The following is a 17701-nucleotide window of genomic DNA, read 5'->3' on the forward strand; positions in this document are numbered from 1 at the left end:
CCGCATCGAATGGTGAAGACCTGTCTTCTGCTTGTTTTGATTGTGCTACTTTTTTGCTACCATTACTGTTGCCTGACCTTGGAGAGGCAAATTTCGAGCATGCTTTTCTCAGACATTATGTCACAATGTAAATATTAAAAAGGAACGGCTACCATCTCACATATGAGGCTATATAAAGATCAACCATGATCGAACAAGGGAGGTCTGCAGAGCCAACATTTCGACAGTTGAACCTGTCTTCATCAAGTCCTGACGAAGATAGGTCCTCTTGTTGAAAGGTTCCAGCCCAAGACATGCCTTGTTCGACCACTTTTGATCACCTTGAGTAGTTCTGTTTTCTGTTGTGACAAAGGCCGTGGATACCTAGAACGTGCAACTTTCTGAGCGCAGGATGGAGAGCTGCCCCCAGCCGACACTGAAGACAGTGTGGGTGGTGGTGATGGCGATGGTGGTGGCAATGATGCTGCACCTGAAGACGAGGAGGAGGAGGACGAGCCCGTGAGTATTATTGCAGCTCGGGAAGGGAGCTAACTCGAATGTTACCCGAGTATTTGCACAGGTCCACAAGCCGAGCCGGTGGGAGCTGATGACAGACACTACAAGCAGCGGAGAGCGACTCTGTAAGTGCATTGCTGCGAAGTCAACGCTACCTTGCGACACTGACGCTGTCCTCTTCTTGCAGTAAAGCTGGATGGCCTGAGTAGCCAGAAGCTTAAACACACCTCCATGGATGACTATCTACAGTTGCCCGATGACTATGAGGAACGACATAGTGAGCCGGGCAAAAAACGAGTGAGTGCTGATGTCATTTGCCTCACCTGGCAGCGTTGTTCACGAGATGTCTTTATGCAGGTGCGGTGGGCTGACATAGAGGAGAGTAAACAACAGAAGCGTATGCGGGACATTGGCTTTGTTGTGGGCCAGACAGACTGGTCCAAATTCACAGACCCTACCCATGCTGAGAAAGCACTCACACGGACCAAGTACATCTGAATCACCCGCCTTCCTCTTCACTCATCCGAAAGAAAAAAGAAAAAGCACATGGTCACTTGTGTTGTGCGTGCCCGTTTCATTCTCGACAAAGGTTTCATCTTTGTGCATGCTCGTGCCCAGCATGGAAGACACTTGGAGCAATCTCCCTCAGGTGGAAAACACCAGTGAAGCAGCTGTTGACGGGACAATCGTTGCAGTGCTTGCTCTTCCATACTGTTACAGCAAAGTTATTAAATGATGCCCTTCAGAAGTTGTGAGGTTTACTGAATACCTGGCACAAGTGTGACGCCACCTTGTTCATGTTCACCATGAAGGTTGAGCATACTGTGGTGTAATCTGTGCACATATTGGACTGCTGCCAGAAAGCACATACAGCAGCCTTGTGACAGCCATCCTAGTTTTGTGTTTCCACCTGATTAAAGCCAGTCTGCCTTGCCAGTCTCCTACAAGTCAGTGCTTATATATATTGCGCAGCAAATTTGTGAAGGGTTGTTGGGCTATCCGATGTGTGTCTCAAATGAGGCTCTGCATGTAGTGTGTGGGATGCAGTGTGCTTACCAGAAGTTATGCTGCATGCAGCATTGTACAGCTGATAAAGCTCAAGTTAGCTTCATACTACAGGAACACAGAATTCATAACTTCAAAATGTGCAGTATTTTATGCATATTGTTTGATGCGTGTGAAATTCACAATGCTAGCACAGGCACCACAATGGCTGCAGGCAGCCGCACAAGGATGGGTCACATACTTAGTGGCCATAGCATCATATAGTGATGCCTCACTGTCCTGACACTAGCCGGTCCAGTAGATCGGGCACGGACGCCGGCGGGCTGGCAGAGGTGCTGGCAGTGGCTTCGTCCACTGCGGCGGTCTGTCCTGTCGTGGTCCGGTCGCGGATGAAGCGCTTCTTCGCGTTGAGCACCAGGCTGAACTTTGCGTACAGCTCGGTTTCCAATTCCTCCTTGAGGCGCACGCTCCTGCAATGGTATCCGCGAATGGTACCAGCGTTCGGTTCGAAACGCTTTGGCAAAACCTTGGCGTGTAATGCTCTCCGGATGATATCTCGCCTTAAACGCGTAATATGCCTGTATTGCGCGACGGGGTGACTGATAAAACTTCGCGTGCGCGCGTTCTTTAGATATAGGGGAGTGGTAACTCAAGGCTGCGACAAGTGTTCACGTGCCACTACTACGGTTCTCGTCGTCAACCATCGTAGCTATTTTCCCTCCCCTTTACTCGGCGCAGTTTCCTCCCAGTGTACCAAAGAACACAAACGCGAGGTCGGCCTCCTGCTCGAGCGGGTGTAATAGACCGCAAGAACGCTTGAACGACGTCAGCTGGTACCTTTGCAGGGCTTCCAGTGTCCGCGCCTGCTCGGCCTGCGTCCTCTGGAGCTCGTCGCGCAGTCGGGCCAGGTTCGCGTCGCGCTGTTCCACGATGCGCAGTGCAGCCTCGAGCAACCTGGGGCTACCGTCGTCGTCGCGCCGCAGCAGCGTTTCGTTTATTCGGGACAGCATTCCGTGCGACACCCGTCGCAGCCACGAGAAGCGAGCTTGCTCTTCGCCGGCCGGCTTGAGACGGTAGACGAAATCGCGACCGCCTGAGGTGAGCGCTGCGTCGAATGCACGCGCCGTCTCTTCTGACCCATCGGGGACCTGCACGTGGCCGCTGAAACAACGATGACCGTCGCCAAGTACGAGCTCGTACTCCGTCGGCTTTGCGGCGGAGGGCTTTGCTACGGTGTGGAGGAAATAGCGAGAGCCTTCAATTTTGATCGCCTGTACGAACTCGTTGTCCTCCGAAGATGCGTCCGCAGCTCTGCAACTGTTGCTGCACTCGTCTTGATCTTGCGAGGACATACTGCCACAGCGTCAGTTTATTCCATTTGCTTACGTTGCGTCGCCGAGATGTATCACGCGGGAAGCAACCGGCTACGACCTTCGGGCATTAGCACTTCACAAGTAACAGCACTTTTATGTAGGGTACGCGTGCACGTCTCGTCGTTGCGAAAGTCCATTCGTCGTCTCTGCAACGCCGACTTCCACCTAAATAACTGAAATTGTTAGCGTCTCGCGTTTCAAACGATAATCAAAGCTTTAGCGGGAATGTGGCGCGCAGGCGCCGCAGCTACCAAAGCCACGCCAATACCACAGAGCTTTGGCTTCGGCTTGATTCGGTTGTTTCAGAGATCACGAAGCCGCACAAAGGCGATCTTGAAGCCATACGTAGCCTGCGTAGCCCGTGCTCAAAAAATGCCTTGAGCCGCTAATCGTAGCCACAACATGCTATAGCATGTCGGTCAGATCATTGTACATTTGTGAATATACGGGATATTTGTGAATAAAGTGTACATTTTGTGAATATACGGGATATCGTGAAACATTAGCGCTGGTTAGGCGCCGCTGCTTTCTACTGGCACTGAGCGTCCAAAATGGCGCCGGTCGCGCGGCGTCCGTGCCTGTAAACTCGTGAAAAGTTGAAAATAGGAATGCATGCCTCAATTTCCACTACCACGGCTTCATCTACAACTCTTCTGCTGTGACCAGCGATTTGTAGTCGCCCACCATGGCTGCCAACATGTACCGTGTTGGAGGTATGTGACTTGCCGGCGATTGGGTATCTCGCTAGTTAGGGTTAATCGGCAGCAATTTTATGCAGTCTGCGTATTTGTGAACGTGAAATACATGCTGCGTTATGGAAGTTGAAGGAAAGATTGTTCCAGTCTGTCGCATTTTTGCTTGAATACGCAACAGTAGCGCAGAAAGCACTATCCTTAGTTTTGGCGTCTTTTGCGATGCCGGCGCGTCAAATGCCGGACGTGTGGTGCGTACCGAGGTCTGCTTCATCGTTTAGAGTTGCCTTTAACGATCTTGGGCCGCTACAACAATCGCTTGATAAAGCTCTCGTCTGGAATGTCGTAGCTTCGTAACTCTGCCCGCGTTTCCTTACTGAAATACATCTAACGAAGCCATTATAATAACAATTAGCACGAAAACAAAAGATGCAGCCTAATAAAATACCTTTGTAAATAATGCTGACGTCTTGCTTAAGAACCGAGTAGCGTGTTACTTTTGGTGTCACTATGCAAGGAGTACCGGATAGCCGCTTCTATCGAGAACGAATGAAAGGTGCATAAGCCAAATTAACTAGTAACTAGGATGACGAGAACTTTCAGTACTAATTAAGTGCTGCTGCCATTAGACTTCGTGAGGCTCTTTCGCACTCAGGAAAGAAAAAATGCTTCTGAGCTAAGGGAAACTTCTGCAGTAGCCTACCACTGGCATCCACTTATGGTAGCTGCTGAATATTTTATAATATATATGCCCTGATGACCATGCCTTGGCAAGCGTGACAGTAGTACAACTCAGTAACTACATAAAGTGTGGTTCAATAGAAAGTGTGTGGTTCACTAGCGGTGTTAAGGCAGACGTGTTTTAATTTATGTGTCACCCATGCAGTATTGACAGTCATTGAGTGCTAATTTTTGCTGGGGTCAGTCCTCAGTTAATGTAATTTGCAGCCATACCCATGTGTAGAGTAAATGTTCAGTTGTTTTTGTGTTCGTGGATGTGCTTCACAAGTTTAAGAGCAATAGCCCTCTGTGACCATCGAAACAACACATTTGACACCACTGTGGTCTAGTGACGAGATGACCAAACATGCCACATGGTGGCTGCCCACTCTCGTTGTATGTTCTACTTGAAAACACACTACTTGCTGTAGATGATAAGGCGGTTGACACACAAGGTCTTGCCGCTTGGCACGCCGGTGGGCAAGAGGCTTGCTGAAACAAATGGTGAGCTTTTGTTTGCACAAGTCCCAGCTGGTGAGTTCCTCTTCGTGGGTCTCAAACCAGACGCGTGCTGTTACCACAAGGTAAAAGATCAGGTTAGCGAGCGTGGTGGTCTAGTCTGAGTGATTGCTCGCGCTCACCCGTTTGTTTAGTAGAAGCCAATCTTTAACGACAGTGTTATCCGTCCTGGAAAAGGTGCCAGAGTCGCCCAGTTGTGCCAGGATGATGGTCAGCGCTGGTGGCGACATGCCTAAAGCATTCTTGCTGTGAGCTGGCATTGCCGATGCAGATAAGGAGCGCCCGCTTCACAAATCCGTCGTGCGTCTGGGAGAGCCCACAACCTTTACTAAAATGATTAGGGTGAGAAGAGAGGTTTAAATATATTTACAGTATTTACGTGTCCACTAGCCTGCAAGGCATACAAGATGGAAACCAGCCCCCGCGACATCAGCGAGTGTTGTCGTCTTCTGTACTGTCCTCAGCTTCATCTCTGGCAGTGCTTGGTAACAGCATATTTAGGTGGTTGTGTCATGATTGGCAGCTTTTTCTGTGCAGGATTTTGCTAGGCATAGGTTTGGACAGGTGTGTCCAACTTTTCAAAGCCTCTAAGTATAATCAAAGCTCTAGGCAAAAATGCTTGCCTGAATGTGCTACAGCTGAACACTCTAAATAAGGGTGAACAGTTTACCCTGTGAGGAAAAGTAACGGGCCACCCTGCAGGTTTAGAACTCAATTTTTACAGCAGTTGGAAGGGATGCTGTTATTTCTACTTGGGGCTGTTCAGACGTGATTATGCCTCAGTTGAAGTATTAACAGGTGTTCCATCAAGTGGTGCCCAATCATGGTTTTAAAAATGCTAAGGGTCTCTTAGTTCTGTGCATGAAAAAAGTGAAATAGACATGTTTTCAAGCAAGTGAGTTATGCATGCTTATATTGATTCTGTGTACAAGTATTCTACAACTGTACGGCAAGATTTCTTTGCAAGAGCTGAAAAAGTGAAATTGTTAAGCTTGGCACTGTGGTTGCTTACCTTGTTTTGAAGAAGCAAGTAGCATGCAATATTGCACATATGAAACAAAAAACTGTTGTAAAATGGGCTTTTTTATGTGTACTATCAGTAAGTTGAAACGTCATTCTGCTCCAAGTCTGTGAAGCAGTGGCGTTCATGTAAAAGACAAGCATTATGGTCAGCATTTTTCTTTTTTTAAATTGTTGACTGCCATCTAAGCTGGACTTTATTATACTAAGGCTTTGTGGGTACATTTGTGCACTGCTGCCCTTGTTAGCTTTTCTTGCCTCTTGCATGCAACCTGACACATTCAGTTCTACCATCTCTTTGCAGACTATGTCTTCTTCGAGACTTCGTCCACTGCTCCCTTTCAAATCAGGAGGATCGAGGAACTTGTTAAAGTAAGCCTCAGTTTCGCATTTCGTGACTAGACACAAAGACTAGAGTTCAAGACGTGGTGTGACAGCCATTATTTTTTGGCACCTGAGCACCTTGCTAGCTTCACTACAAAAAATACTAAATAAGCTAGCAGTCTACATAATCCTTGGATAAGTTATGTTCCTAGTACAGCTGTGTGTGGGGCTCATAAAAAATAATGCAGAAAGTAATGCCCCAGTCCCTTGGGGTGCTTTCGATTGCAATATAGCCCAACAAAAATAAAATTTACATACTGCAATTTGCTCCCCTCTGTAGCTTGTGCAAAAGAGCCAATTGCTACTTAGAAATTCGCTCTTGATTAGGCTTGATGACGATTGAAAGGACCCCATGTGATGGGGTATGAAATGATTTTTACTGCCATAGAGTGGTTTCATGAACCTGTTTGTGCTGGTCGTGTCAGTGTGTCTTTTGTGCTGGATGCTGCATGGCCTGCTTACATGGAAACCTTGATCAGAATGCTCCTGTCTGCATCTTGGCTGGTTCTTCAAGAAAGATGTCGCTCTAAAGCACCCTCTTCCCATCATTCCTATCCATAAAACAGTAATGTAGTGTCAAAAAAAATTAAGGGGTTTCACATCCCAAGACCACTTTCTGATTATGAGGCACGCTGTAGTGCAGGACTCTGGTAATTTCGACCACCTGGGGTTCTTCATTGAGCACCTAAATCTAAGTACACGGGTGTTATCGAATTTCGCCCCCATCGAAATGCGAGTAATGTAGTGTCACTTTCTCATCTATGTAGTTGTAGTCAATTCTATATCTATAAGGCAAAGGTTGTTTTCGGTGTTTCTTCAGTGCAGTGGACTTTTGAACCTTGCTTGCACTTTGCTGAAGGAGAAAGCTAATATTTCCAAAGTGCCTTTATGCCCACCTCTTTCCTTACTGCATCCTGTCTGCTGAAGGTGGAGTGGCCACAGGAGTGGGCACTGGTTAAGTGCCTGTGATGGTTTATCAATGATTAGGAAAATTTACAATGACTGATTAAGCATATGTGCAAAGCCAGAGTTGACTGTACCGAGCCAATCATAACAGCAGAACTAACCACGATGGGCTTGTTTCAATCCTTGCAGACTGCCAACGGGAATGTGGAGGCCAAGGTGATGTGCTATTACCGCCGGCGGGATCTGTCGCTAGAGAAGCCATTAGTGGGCGCCCTCGAGGAAGAGCAAGAGCGAGAGGCTGAGCAGCTGACAGAGAAGGAGCGTCACCAGCTCCGCCACCGCGAGCTGTTCCTGTCACGACAGGTGGAGACTCTGCCAGCCACCCACATCCGGGGCAAATGCTCTGTCACCCTGCTCAACGAGACCGAGTCGTTGCTCTCTTACCTCAACAAGGAGGATGCCTTCTTCTACGCCCTCGTCTACGACCCCCAGCAGAAGAGTTTGCTGGCCGACAGAGGTGAAATCCGCGTGGGCCAGCGCTACCAGGCAGAAGTGCCTCCCTGGACAGGGCTGCCCGCTGAAACAGGCGAAGGGGCTGACGACAGAGACAGTGCTCAGCTAGAGACGCTGGTGTACATCCCGTCACACGGTCTCTCCGACCGGCAGCTGGACCAGTTCCTCATCGTGTGCCGGTCAGTGGGCACATTTGCACGTGCCCTCGACTGCTCGAGCTCCGTGAAGCAGCCCAGCCTCCACATGAGTGCGGCGGCGGCCTCACGAGACGTGACGCTGCTGCACGCCATGGAGCTGCTGCATCGCACGGGCTACGACCTGGCGCGGGCGGTGGCGGCCCTGGTGCCTCCTGGCGGGCCCGTGCTCTGCCGCGATGAGATGGAGGAGTGGTCGGCCTCAGAGGCCAACCTCTTTGAGGAGGCCCTTGAGAAGTACGGCAAGGACTTTGCAGACATCCGCCAGGACTTTCTGCCCTGGAAGAGCCTCAAGAACATTGTCGAGTACTACTACATGTGGAAGACCACCGACCGATACGTGCAGCAGAAGCGAGTGAAGGCCGTTGAAGCTGAGAGCAAGCTCAAGCAGGTCTACATCCCAAACTAGTGAGTGCTCTCCTCTAAGCACCCCTCATCTGCACGCCAGTCCTGTGGCTCTTCTCTACCCCTTCCTGCAGCATGGACCTATGTTACCTCACCCTGCTTGTCAGTCCACTACAGTTGCTTGGCACTGCAAGAGGGCTTTAGCCAGTGTTTTGCAAATTTGCAAATGATGCAACTTTGTGCAGCAACAACAAAGCTACGGGTGTCCTTGGAGGACCCGAAGGAGCCACAGCTGGCGGCCGCCCCTGCGAGAGCTGCTACAGTGAGTGTGCTCCACTGAACCTGCTCTCACTTTTATTGCTCTGCTGGGGCTGTCCCTCGCAAGCATATTGTGCCTGGCCTGTGGACACATGAAACAAAGGTATACTGCTGAGGAAAATCAGCGCGACAGAAACACAACGCACAAGGAAGGGAAGACAGAGACAAGTGCTTGGTCTTTGCCTTTTTTTCTTGTGTGCATTGTCTTTTTGTTGTGCTGATTTTCCTGATCAGCAGTGCAACACCAACTAGCCCAACAATTAATTATTTGGAGGTATACTGGCCCAAGAAAAGCTATTATGTCATTAACGAGAAGGGGATTGGCTCAGTACTTGAGTGATACTTTAGTGTCACAGTCATCACCTGAAGCACTCAGATTCTCTCTTTTCTGCTGTTCGTTCTCAATTTTGTTTGTCTTTCACACTTTCCTTTTTTTTTTTTCCAGCAGCCTTGCGCAAATCAATGTACAGCACTGAAGTAACCGATATCAGCCACAGGCCGGGAAAAAAAAAATTAAAATCACCTCGCCCCTTTTCCTCTTTCTCTGTGTTGTGTAGTTCACGCTGTTTTTGTAAGATGTGCAACATTTACCAACTTTCCCAGTTTTCACTTCTACTCCCTGACCCTCAATATGCTATTCTGAATGCTAGCCAAGCATGCTACCACAGATCAATGCCTGCTTTGTGTTTCATAAAACTGCATTGCACAGCAGTGTTTCAGTGCCAAATGTTGCATCCAAGAAAAGTATGTTGCAGTATTGTGTGTACCTTAAGCATGCCGAATGCCATTTCAACTTGTGCATGTGTGTGCTCTATGTATGTGAGGGTGAACTGCGACATTTAAAAGCATGACTTTTGAAATTACAACATGTGACATACTGTTACAACAGCGGAACACCACTCGAACCTTGTTATAACAAAGTGGCATACAATGAAATGTAACGAAGTAAATTCAATAAGTGATGTCCAAAACTTGACGTCTTATGGCGTATTTCCGGCTCTCGAAATTGCTTCTTCATATACAACCATCCAAAAGTGAAGCCTTTAAAGGGACACTAAAGGTTACTATTAAGTCAACGTGGACTGTTGAAATACCATCACAGAAACCTCGAAACGCTTGTTTCGTGCCAAGGAGAGACTTATTTTAAGAGAAAATGCGTTCTGAAGCGTCCGCGTACCGCTAGCGCAGTTCAAATCGCCCGCCCTCCGATCGAGGAGTACTGACATCATGGTCTCATAGTGACGTTGCGCCAACGGTGAGTAGAACGGCGTCCGCAGACGGCGCTACGGCTTTTCTGCGCAAAACGCAAACGCGCGGCCAGAAACAGAGCCAAGACAGAGCCGACAGCAGAGCGAAAGCGGGAGTATGGTGGCTAGCGGAAGGAGAAACGAATTACGTCCCACGGCACACGGCGAGTCCGTTTTCGCTGCGGCGAGCTCGCAGCGTGGTCGGCGTGATCTGTGAGAAGTGACGAGCCTTTTCGCACTCGCAACAGGGCATAAAAAAGTGCGAATCGACGCAAAACTCGGCCTAAAAACGTGCTTCGCCACAGCCAGGGCTCAATACGACCCAAGCTGGCGCGACCCAGATGTCGTTTCCCGCACCGCCACCAGGCGCCGCTACTGTACCTCAAACTCCAGCGCAAGACGCCCATAAGCTGGTACTTCATTCTATGGCGCAAACTTCGACGCTCGTCGCAATGGACCCTGACACCGACAGATTGGCTCGCGATGGTGGGCTCAACTTCAGCGATTTGAGCACCGACGAGCGCGACCTGCTGCTGAGGGCTCGCACTGCCGGCGTCGTTGCGTACTATGACGGCGGCCTCGACACCGGCTCTCCGGAGCGGGAAAGCAACGAGGGCTTCCCACGACATCACATGGACGTGGCATTCTCGCTGCTTGTTCCAAATGAAAGTGTCGCGAGCCAGCAGAACCCTCACAGCACGACACGATAACGAAAGTACTGAAACTCCAAAGCGTGCGCGGCGCAGAGTCGAGCGCGCAGAGTCGAGCGAAAACGAAACCTTTCGAACACCGATATTACTGAAGGGTAACGTCAAAATGTTATTTTTTCTTAGAGTCGAATAGACGTAGACAAGTAGCATTTTTTTCCGTCTTATAATCGAATGAAATTATATTTTTAATACGAGTAGTTGAGTATTAGTAACACAAATTATGAGGAGTCCTTTCGTCATCGGGCTAGTACCGGAATGTCGCTGGGGGGTCTCAAATCGTGTCATGCATTTACCTCAATTTCTCGGTTACTAAAGCTCTGTTCGCGATTAAATTGACGCCTTAGACGTTCTAGAACATTGCTCTACCACTTTAACTTGAGTTTCTGGTAACCTTTAGTGTCCCTTTAATAAAATATCCGTTTTAAATCTAGAGGGTGTTGCCTTATGGGGTGCGGATTTGGGCAGAACAAGGTGAGGCGTGCAGACAGGACACAAGAGAATAGAAGTGGACAACACGAACGCCACTTCTCATGTGTCCTGTCTGCACGCCTCACCTTTTTGCATAATGAATCCTTACCAACTAGCTCAGCTTTCTGTCGTTCTTTGGACACAACCTATGTCCCTTGAAATTCCCATAGAGTTCCAGGTATTTGTAACATTGTCCTGCCAATGGAAATAGCGAACCAGATTCACCTTCGAAAACCAAAACATACCAACCATTGTGCACAGAGCATATCGCTTCCTGCCAGGTTCATCACGTGGTCGGTGTGGCAGTTGAAAATTCCCGTGTCGAATGCGCCATTAAGCAACAGTGGTCGTCTTCGCTGCCGCGCACATAGTGGCTGCGCACGATGGCCGCCCTCAAACGACGGCTCATCATAGCACTTACCTCTCGTGTTGCGGTGCATAGCTGGCGAAGCTAGACGTGCAGGCAGGCCTTTCGAGATTGCAATCTCGCAAGTCAGCTAGCTGCGCCGTAACACATATAGATGGTGCTACTTGTACATGGCATGCGAAAAACCAGTGCCTCCACTTTGCTCTCTCTCTGTGATGTGCCGCGCAGGCTGGCACAGCACAGCGTGACCTCTGAGATTGCATTGGTGTTGTGTGCTGAGGCAATTACTTTTGGAAAATAGTGACTTTCACATGCCAAATGCGTGCACGTGTACAACCAACAGTAGTTCTGGCACTGGACCAAGATCGCTACCTTCACACGGTGGCAATAGCCTGCTGTCAGCCATTATACTTTTGACAGGTTTGCATGATGTAGCAGAAGTGAAACTATCTTCGAAAGTCATGGAGGTCACCCAAGAATATTGTCCCAGCTGTGTAGTTGGTGCACCATGTTGTGTGCCACATTCTCGAACACAACAAGCTTCATTCGCATCGCAACATGCTAGCTGTTTCCTTCAACTGCGCTGCCGTTTTGCCAGTTTCTCGACAATTTGAGCTAGCCAAATAGAAAGAGAAGTGAACAGCCATCACATTACAACATAAGGAGGCCATCGTAAAGGCTGCCGCATCAGGTGCTAAAAAGTTCTGTGTTTCATACCCGGAGGTTCTTTTGCTGTTGTTTTATTAAATTTTCATCGCATACACGGTTGCGTTTGTCAGGCCATGGAGCTGTAGTCTTAGCATGTTTAAAGTTGTGTGCTCCATTGGCCATATACTGCGGTAAAGCACAATACTCTATATGATGCAGTAATTTCAGCTCTCCCTTCATCTTCATTATAACAAGGTTCGAGTGTGTCTGGGAGGTCACGTAAGCTCTGATGCACATGCAGAACTCTGTCACAGTGTTGTGAAGTTGTCAGCATCACAGTTGTCAATGTTGGTGTGCTAGGTGAGCGACGTATATAACCGTGAAGGTGGCGTGAACTTCTGTTTTTGCTTTTCTGTCAAGCTTGCTGATGCAATCAGCGCTACTTATCGTTGCAGCCATGAACTCGGCCCAATGGTATGCGTGGGGACCTGCACACATGCAGTGCCGTCTGTGCCAGTCCTGCTGGACCTACTGGAAGAAGTTTGGCGGCCTCAAATATCCCACCAGACTGGGTGAGCTCTGCACATGTACTGTTTTAGACTTGGAACTGCTATTGGCTCTATTCGAATGTTGTATCTGTGCCAGCTTAGACTAGAACCAACCGCTGCTTTGGCAGCTGCAATGTGCTAGAAACAGTAGGACATGCCTAGCTTGTAGAGGTGAAAGAACCTAATGGAGCTGCTTACTTACAGGTTGTACAGAGCTGTTTTCACAAATCATGGATGTTTCAAGAAGCCCACTTTCTCTCCTTACACGTTACATGTGCATCATTGAACTGGCTGAGCATAACCGCAGGCATAATATGTATGCCTATGCACTGAAACTGGCTCAAATTTTGCTGCAGGCATCTTCCTTGACGTGCTCACATCATCATTGCTGTACCAATCAATGCCTTGCATGCACCTGATATAGTCGCCGACCAATTTTTCATACATGGAGAAGGCCCAAAAAGAATAATCAAGCATCCCGAAAAACAAATTTCAAGGAAAAGATCGATTGACGATGGATGGATGGATGGATGTTAAGAGCGTGCCATTTGGAACGGGGCGATGGGTTGCTCCACCAAGCTTTTATTTTATTGCCTAATGTCCTACCTATGTTAAAAAAGAAAGAAAAGCACGATTAAGTCCCATAACCAATGTTTCTGAACCCCTATTGTGAACTTTGTTTTTGTATGCCTCTGTTGTTTGTTGTTTCCATACTTTTCTTCCGCCAATTTTCCAGTCGCCTTTTACTAATCTCTATTGCAGCCATGTTTACTTTTCCCCTGCTCTCGCTGAAACCAAGGGCTTCAAGGAAACCACTGATTCCTAAATCGACCGCTAGGCACATAGCTTCACATTCTAATACAACATGCACCATCGTTTCCGTAGCTTTACCACAGCAAGCACATGCTTCTTCTTCCTTCTTATATCTCGCTTTATAAGTGCGTGTTCTAAGGCATCCTGATCTCGCTTCGAAAAGTAATGAGCTTCCCTTTGAGTTATCATAAGCTGTTTCTTTCCCGATTTCGTTTTTCCCTCTTTAAGTAGTTACTCATGGCAGATTTCTTTTCTATTGCCGCCACCCATGAGATTGTCTCAGCCTCTCTGGGTTTCCGCTTCACGTTCTTCATTGCTGTGTTGCTCACCATACAGGCCGCATACTTGCTGGTAAGCTTCGTATGTAGTTCTTTTCCTCCACTGTGAATCAATGTTATTCCTGTACAAATACTTAAGCACTCTCTCAGCTCATTTAGGTACTTTCTTCCATATTCCTCAGTCGTTCTTAATAATTAATTTTACTGTGAGCTTCCCTCACACTTGCTTTAAAGCTTCTCCAGCCCATATCACCCTGCACAGCTCCAGTTGTAGTCTTCCCGTGAGCTCCCAATGCGAGGCGTCCCACTGACCTTAAGTTGCCGAGTCCTGATTGTACCCCTCACTTCAAGCAAACACCCGCATTTCCAAATGTAAGTCCTGGAATCATCACACCTTTCCAGATACCCTGGAGCACCGCGTGCCTATTGTATCCCCATATTGCTCTGTGTTTAATTATGGCCGCATTTCTCTTCCCCGTTACTGTTATTGTTCTTTCCTGTGTTTCCATATATATCTATTGCCTTCGTTTATCCGTATACCAAGGTGTTTATATTCCTATACGTGTGGTATTTCCTGGCCCTGTATTGTCAGTGTATGTTCGCTGTTTTCATTGAATACCATAACACCTGATTTTTTAAAGGGACACTAAAGGTTACCAGAAACTCAAGTTAAAGTGGTAGAGCAATGTTCTAGAACGTCTAAGGCATCAATATAATCGCGAACAGAGCTTTAGTAACCGAGAAATTGAAGTAAATGCATGACACGATTTGAGACCCCCCAGCGACATTCCGGTACTAGCCCGATGACGAAAGCACTCCTCATAATTTGTGTTACTAATACTCAACTACTCGTATTAAAAATATCATTTCATTCGATTATAAGACGAAAAAAATGCTACTTGTCTACATCTATTCGATTCTAAGAAAAAATAACATTTTGACGTTACCCTTCAGTAATATGGGTGTTCGAAAAGTTTCGTTTTCGCTCGACTCTGCGCGCTCGACTCTGCGCCGTGCACGCTTTGGAGTTTCAGTAGTTTGGTTATCGCGTCGTGCTGTGAGGGTTCTGCTGGCTCGCGACACTTTCATTTGGAACAAGCAGCGAGAATGCCACGTCCATGTGATGTCATGAGAAGCCCTCGTTGCTTTCCCGCTCCGCAGAGCCGGTGTCGAGGCCACCGTCGTAGTACGCAACGACGCCGGCAGTGCGAGCCCTCAGCAGCACGTCGCGCTCGTCAGTGCTCAAATCGCTGAAGTTGAGCCCACCATCGCGAGCCAATCTGTCGGTGTCAGGGTCCATTGCGACGAGCGTCGAAGTTTGCGTCATAGAATGAAGTACCAGCTTATGGGCGTCTTGCGCTGGAGTTTGAGGTATAGTAGCGGCGCCTGGTGGCGGTGCGGGAAATGACATCTGGGTCGTACCAGCTTGGGTCGTATTAAGTCCTGGCTGTGGCGAAGCACGTTTCTAGGCCAAGTTTTGCGTCGATTCGCACTTTTTTATGCCCTGTTGCGAGTGCGAAAAGGCTCGTCACTTCTCACAGATCACGCCGACCACGCTGCGAGCTCGCCGCAGCCTATAGTTTAACGAAAACGGACTCTCCGTGTGCCGTGGGACGTAATGCTGGGAGCAGAAGGAATCTGTGATGCCGATCCGGAGAGACCTAGCCCAGCCTCGAAAAGGCGTCACCGTCATTACTTCTGCGTCGTGGGCTGCCATGAACAAGAAGGCCTGAATCCCAACATCAGATTCTAGCTTTTTCCTTCAAGGCCTCACGAAGTGGGGCGTCGGGCGCGCTGCATAGCTGCAGTTCGTCGCGCTGAGTAAGCGAAACTTCGTGCCATGCTGACTGCTTCGCCTGTCTTGAAGCTTGCTTGATTATCTGCGTTCGAAATTTCGGTCTTTTGCACCTACAGTCCCGACAGCAGACGGACATAGCAGCAGGCATGGCTGGTAATTCACGATTCGAGACCCGGCCACAGCGACAATTAACAATTTGACCGATGCGAAGTGGTGAAGTGTGTGCAAATGGGCACAAATGGTCGGGCTCATTCGATGACAATTCACTACTCCACTACGAGCAGGAAAGGTTAAGAGAGTTAAATGTGCTCATCCTTGATCTCAAGCCAGCACGTTGAGGCAGCACAGCAAGGCAGTATTGATTGCAGCACATCGATGTTCGAGCGCTGTCATTAAAAGCTACATCAAGCGAGCAGCGCACAAGCTCGCGCTACAGCGCGATTCGCCCGTACGTGCGAGCTCATATCCATTGCATCAGTTTAGCGGCATGCAGTCAACAAAGATTGCAGGAGGCCCGCCGTTTGGCAGCATGTCGAAAGACCGCTGCCGTCGCGGCGCGTACGATCGTGTGCTCGAGCAGTTCGTACATCACGGCGCGTACCGTCGTGTGCTCGAGCAGTTCCGTACAGATTATGTCTGCTTATCGCTGCCGTGGATTCATTTACAGTCAACGACCGATTTTTCGGACCCTCTAGGGAACGTAAAAACGTCCGAAAATTCAGGCAGTCCGAAAAAAAGAATGCATGCAAAAAAACGTACCCTTTTTATTTTTTTCTCAGATCTAGAGGTAAAGAGCGAAGTAACAGGCTTCCGAAACCCTGCCACAGCATCAGTGAAGTGGCTATAAAAAGAGGCGTTCAAAAACTCTGTCTGCAGCCGACTGCCGGTTTATTATGTACATGTGCATCGTCGGGCAGGCGGTGTTATTGCTGCAGTGGCTTGAACTTGTTCATTGTTGTTTTGACGGCGTTCCGGTTGCATGCGATCATATTCGCCTCGATCTGAGCAAGGGTCATGTCAGCACTGTACACCGATGAAAGAGTCAACAGTGCTCGCGTCAACTCGGCGCCTGTAGGTGGCGCAGGCATTGGCTCCTCATTTTCAACATCGGAGTCTTCTGAATCCCCCACAACCCGACGGACTATTTCCTCGTCAGTCAGTTCTGCGCGGAAGTCGAGCTCGTTGTCAGCGTCAACAAACTGTTCAAAAGTTATTTCCGTGGGTATGGAAACCCCAGCAGAGCGGAGGTCGTTGATCAGGTCGTCCGACGGTACTGCTTTCCGCGCTTCGATGCCATCGGCGAGGACGACGAAGACGGAGTGGGCGCCATCGAAGGCAAGCGAAATCCTCAAGTTGCGAACAGTGGAGTTCGCACACGAGCGTCGAAGCACCTAGGCCTAGCGTCGCAGAGCACACTTGACACAACAGACAACCACACACCACGCTAGCCAAAACGTGGCCTGCACAAACAAACAAACAAAATGGCGCCGCTCCGGAAACTCCGCCGGAGGCGGAAGTGCGGCGATGAACATAGCCAGCGTGGCCAGACCAAATCGGTGTGTGACGACTAGATTCGGCTAGTTGTGCTTCAAAGCGGTGATATGCTTCGGCTGCAAGTGGATTTCCTTCTCAAGGGCACTGCGCGAGGAGCCAAAAATTCCTTCCGTCCGTCAAAAAGTCCGGAAAATTGGACGGCGGGGGGGTTCGAGCGTCCGAAACTTCAGATGTCCTTATACATTGATTCTATGGGGCTCGTGGCGGTGCCGCGAAGACGTCCGAAATATCAGGCATGTCCGAAAATTTGGGCGTCCGAAAATTCAGTCGTTGACTGTATAGCACGCATTTCCTCGCGTTTGTGCGCCTGAATCTAGCAGCTAGCGTGCAAACCTTACCTGTAGTTCCACTTCGTACGTGACTCGCTTCACTTGCGATTGACACCATACTAAAACTTCGCCGCCTAATTCTTGAACGGCGTACACGTATTCGGCACTGCATAATTTCTTGCCTTTACGCAGCGTGCCACCCCTGAAAAATCTTCGGCGTCCGATATACGCAGCAGGCCGTGCTACAACACAACCGAAAGTGGCGGGTCCATATTGTAAACGTGTTTTCGGAAGCAGACGACCGAGCTTGGTACGACCCATTTTAGGACAGAGGGCGCTTTTTAGCACCTTTCTCGCAGTGCCCCCTGGGCAATGCAAGAGCCCCATGGTCACGTGTTTCTCTTTCCTCTAGCCACCATACTGCCGCTTTAGCTCTGCTGTCGGCCTTGTCTTGGCTCTGTTTTTGGTCGCACGTTTGCGTTTTGCGCAGAAAAGCCGTAGCGCCGTCTGCGGACAC

At 48.9% G+C, this 17701-nt stretch overlaps 3 protein-coding genes across 4 annotated transcripts in view; 2 read left to right on the forward strand and 1 right to left on the reverse strand.

Annotated features, from left to right (window-relative positions):
- The window catches only part of LOC126545093 (uncharacterized), an 80787-nt gene extending 79544 nt beyond the window's left edge, over positions 1–1243 (forward strand). For both annotated transcript variants that reach the window (XM_055078238.2, XM_055078239.2), the window contains 4 exons: positions 391–498; positions 560–620; positions 683–792; positions 853–1243. In XM_055078238.2, coding sequence (XP_054934213.1) covers positions 391–498; positions 560–620; positions 683–792; positions 853–993 — 420 coding nt within the window. In that variant the 3' untranslated portion in view covers positions 994–1243. The remainder of the gene's footprint in view (positions 1–390; positions 499–559; positions 621–682; positions 793–852) is intronic.
- A 389-nt stretch (positions 1244–1632) lies between these two features.
- LOC126545122 (uncharacterized) lies at positions 1633–3299 on the reverse strand. The gene is made up of 2 exons (XM_050192846.2): positions 2338–3299; positions 1633–1970 (listed from the first exon to the last, which is right to left on the reverse strand). The coding sequence occupies exons 1-2, from the start codon at positions 2850–2852 to the stop codon at positions 1772–1774; spliced, it is 714 nt and encodes a 237-aa protein (XP_050048803.1). The 5' UTR covers positions 2853–3299; the 3' UTR covers positions 1633–1771.
- Positions 3300–3399: 100 nt separating this feature from the next.
- Positions 3400–17701, forward strand: part of MTA1-like (metastasis associated 1-like) — a 31664-nt gene continuing 17362 nt past the window's right edge. Inside the window, exons 1-5 of the mRNA XM_050192847.3 lie at positions 3400–3586; positions 6129–6196; positions 7304–8229; positions 8412–8488; positions 12380–12496. Coding sequence (XP_050048804.1) covers positions 3559–3586; positions 6129–6196; positions 7304–8229; positions 8412–8488; positions 12380–12496 — 1216 coding nt within the window. The 5' untranslated portion in view covers positions 3400–3558. The remainder of the gene's footprint in view (positions 3587–6128; positions 6197–7303; positions 8230–8411; positions 8489–12379; positions 12497–17701) is intronic.

Source organism: Dermacentor andersoni, chromosome 10 (genome assembly GCF_023375885.2).
Source record: "Dermacentor andersoni chromosome 10, qqDerAnde1_hic_scaffold, whole genome shotgun sequence".
NCBI lineage: Eukaryota > Metazoa > Arthropoda > Arachnida > Ixodida > Ixodidae > Dermacentor > Dermacentor andersoni.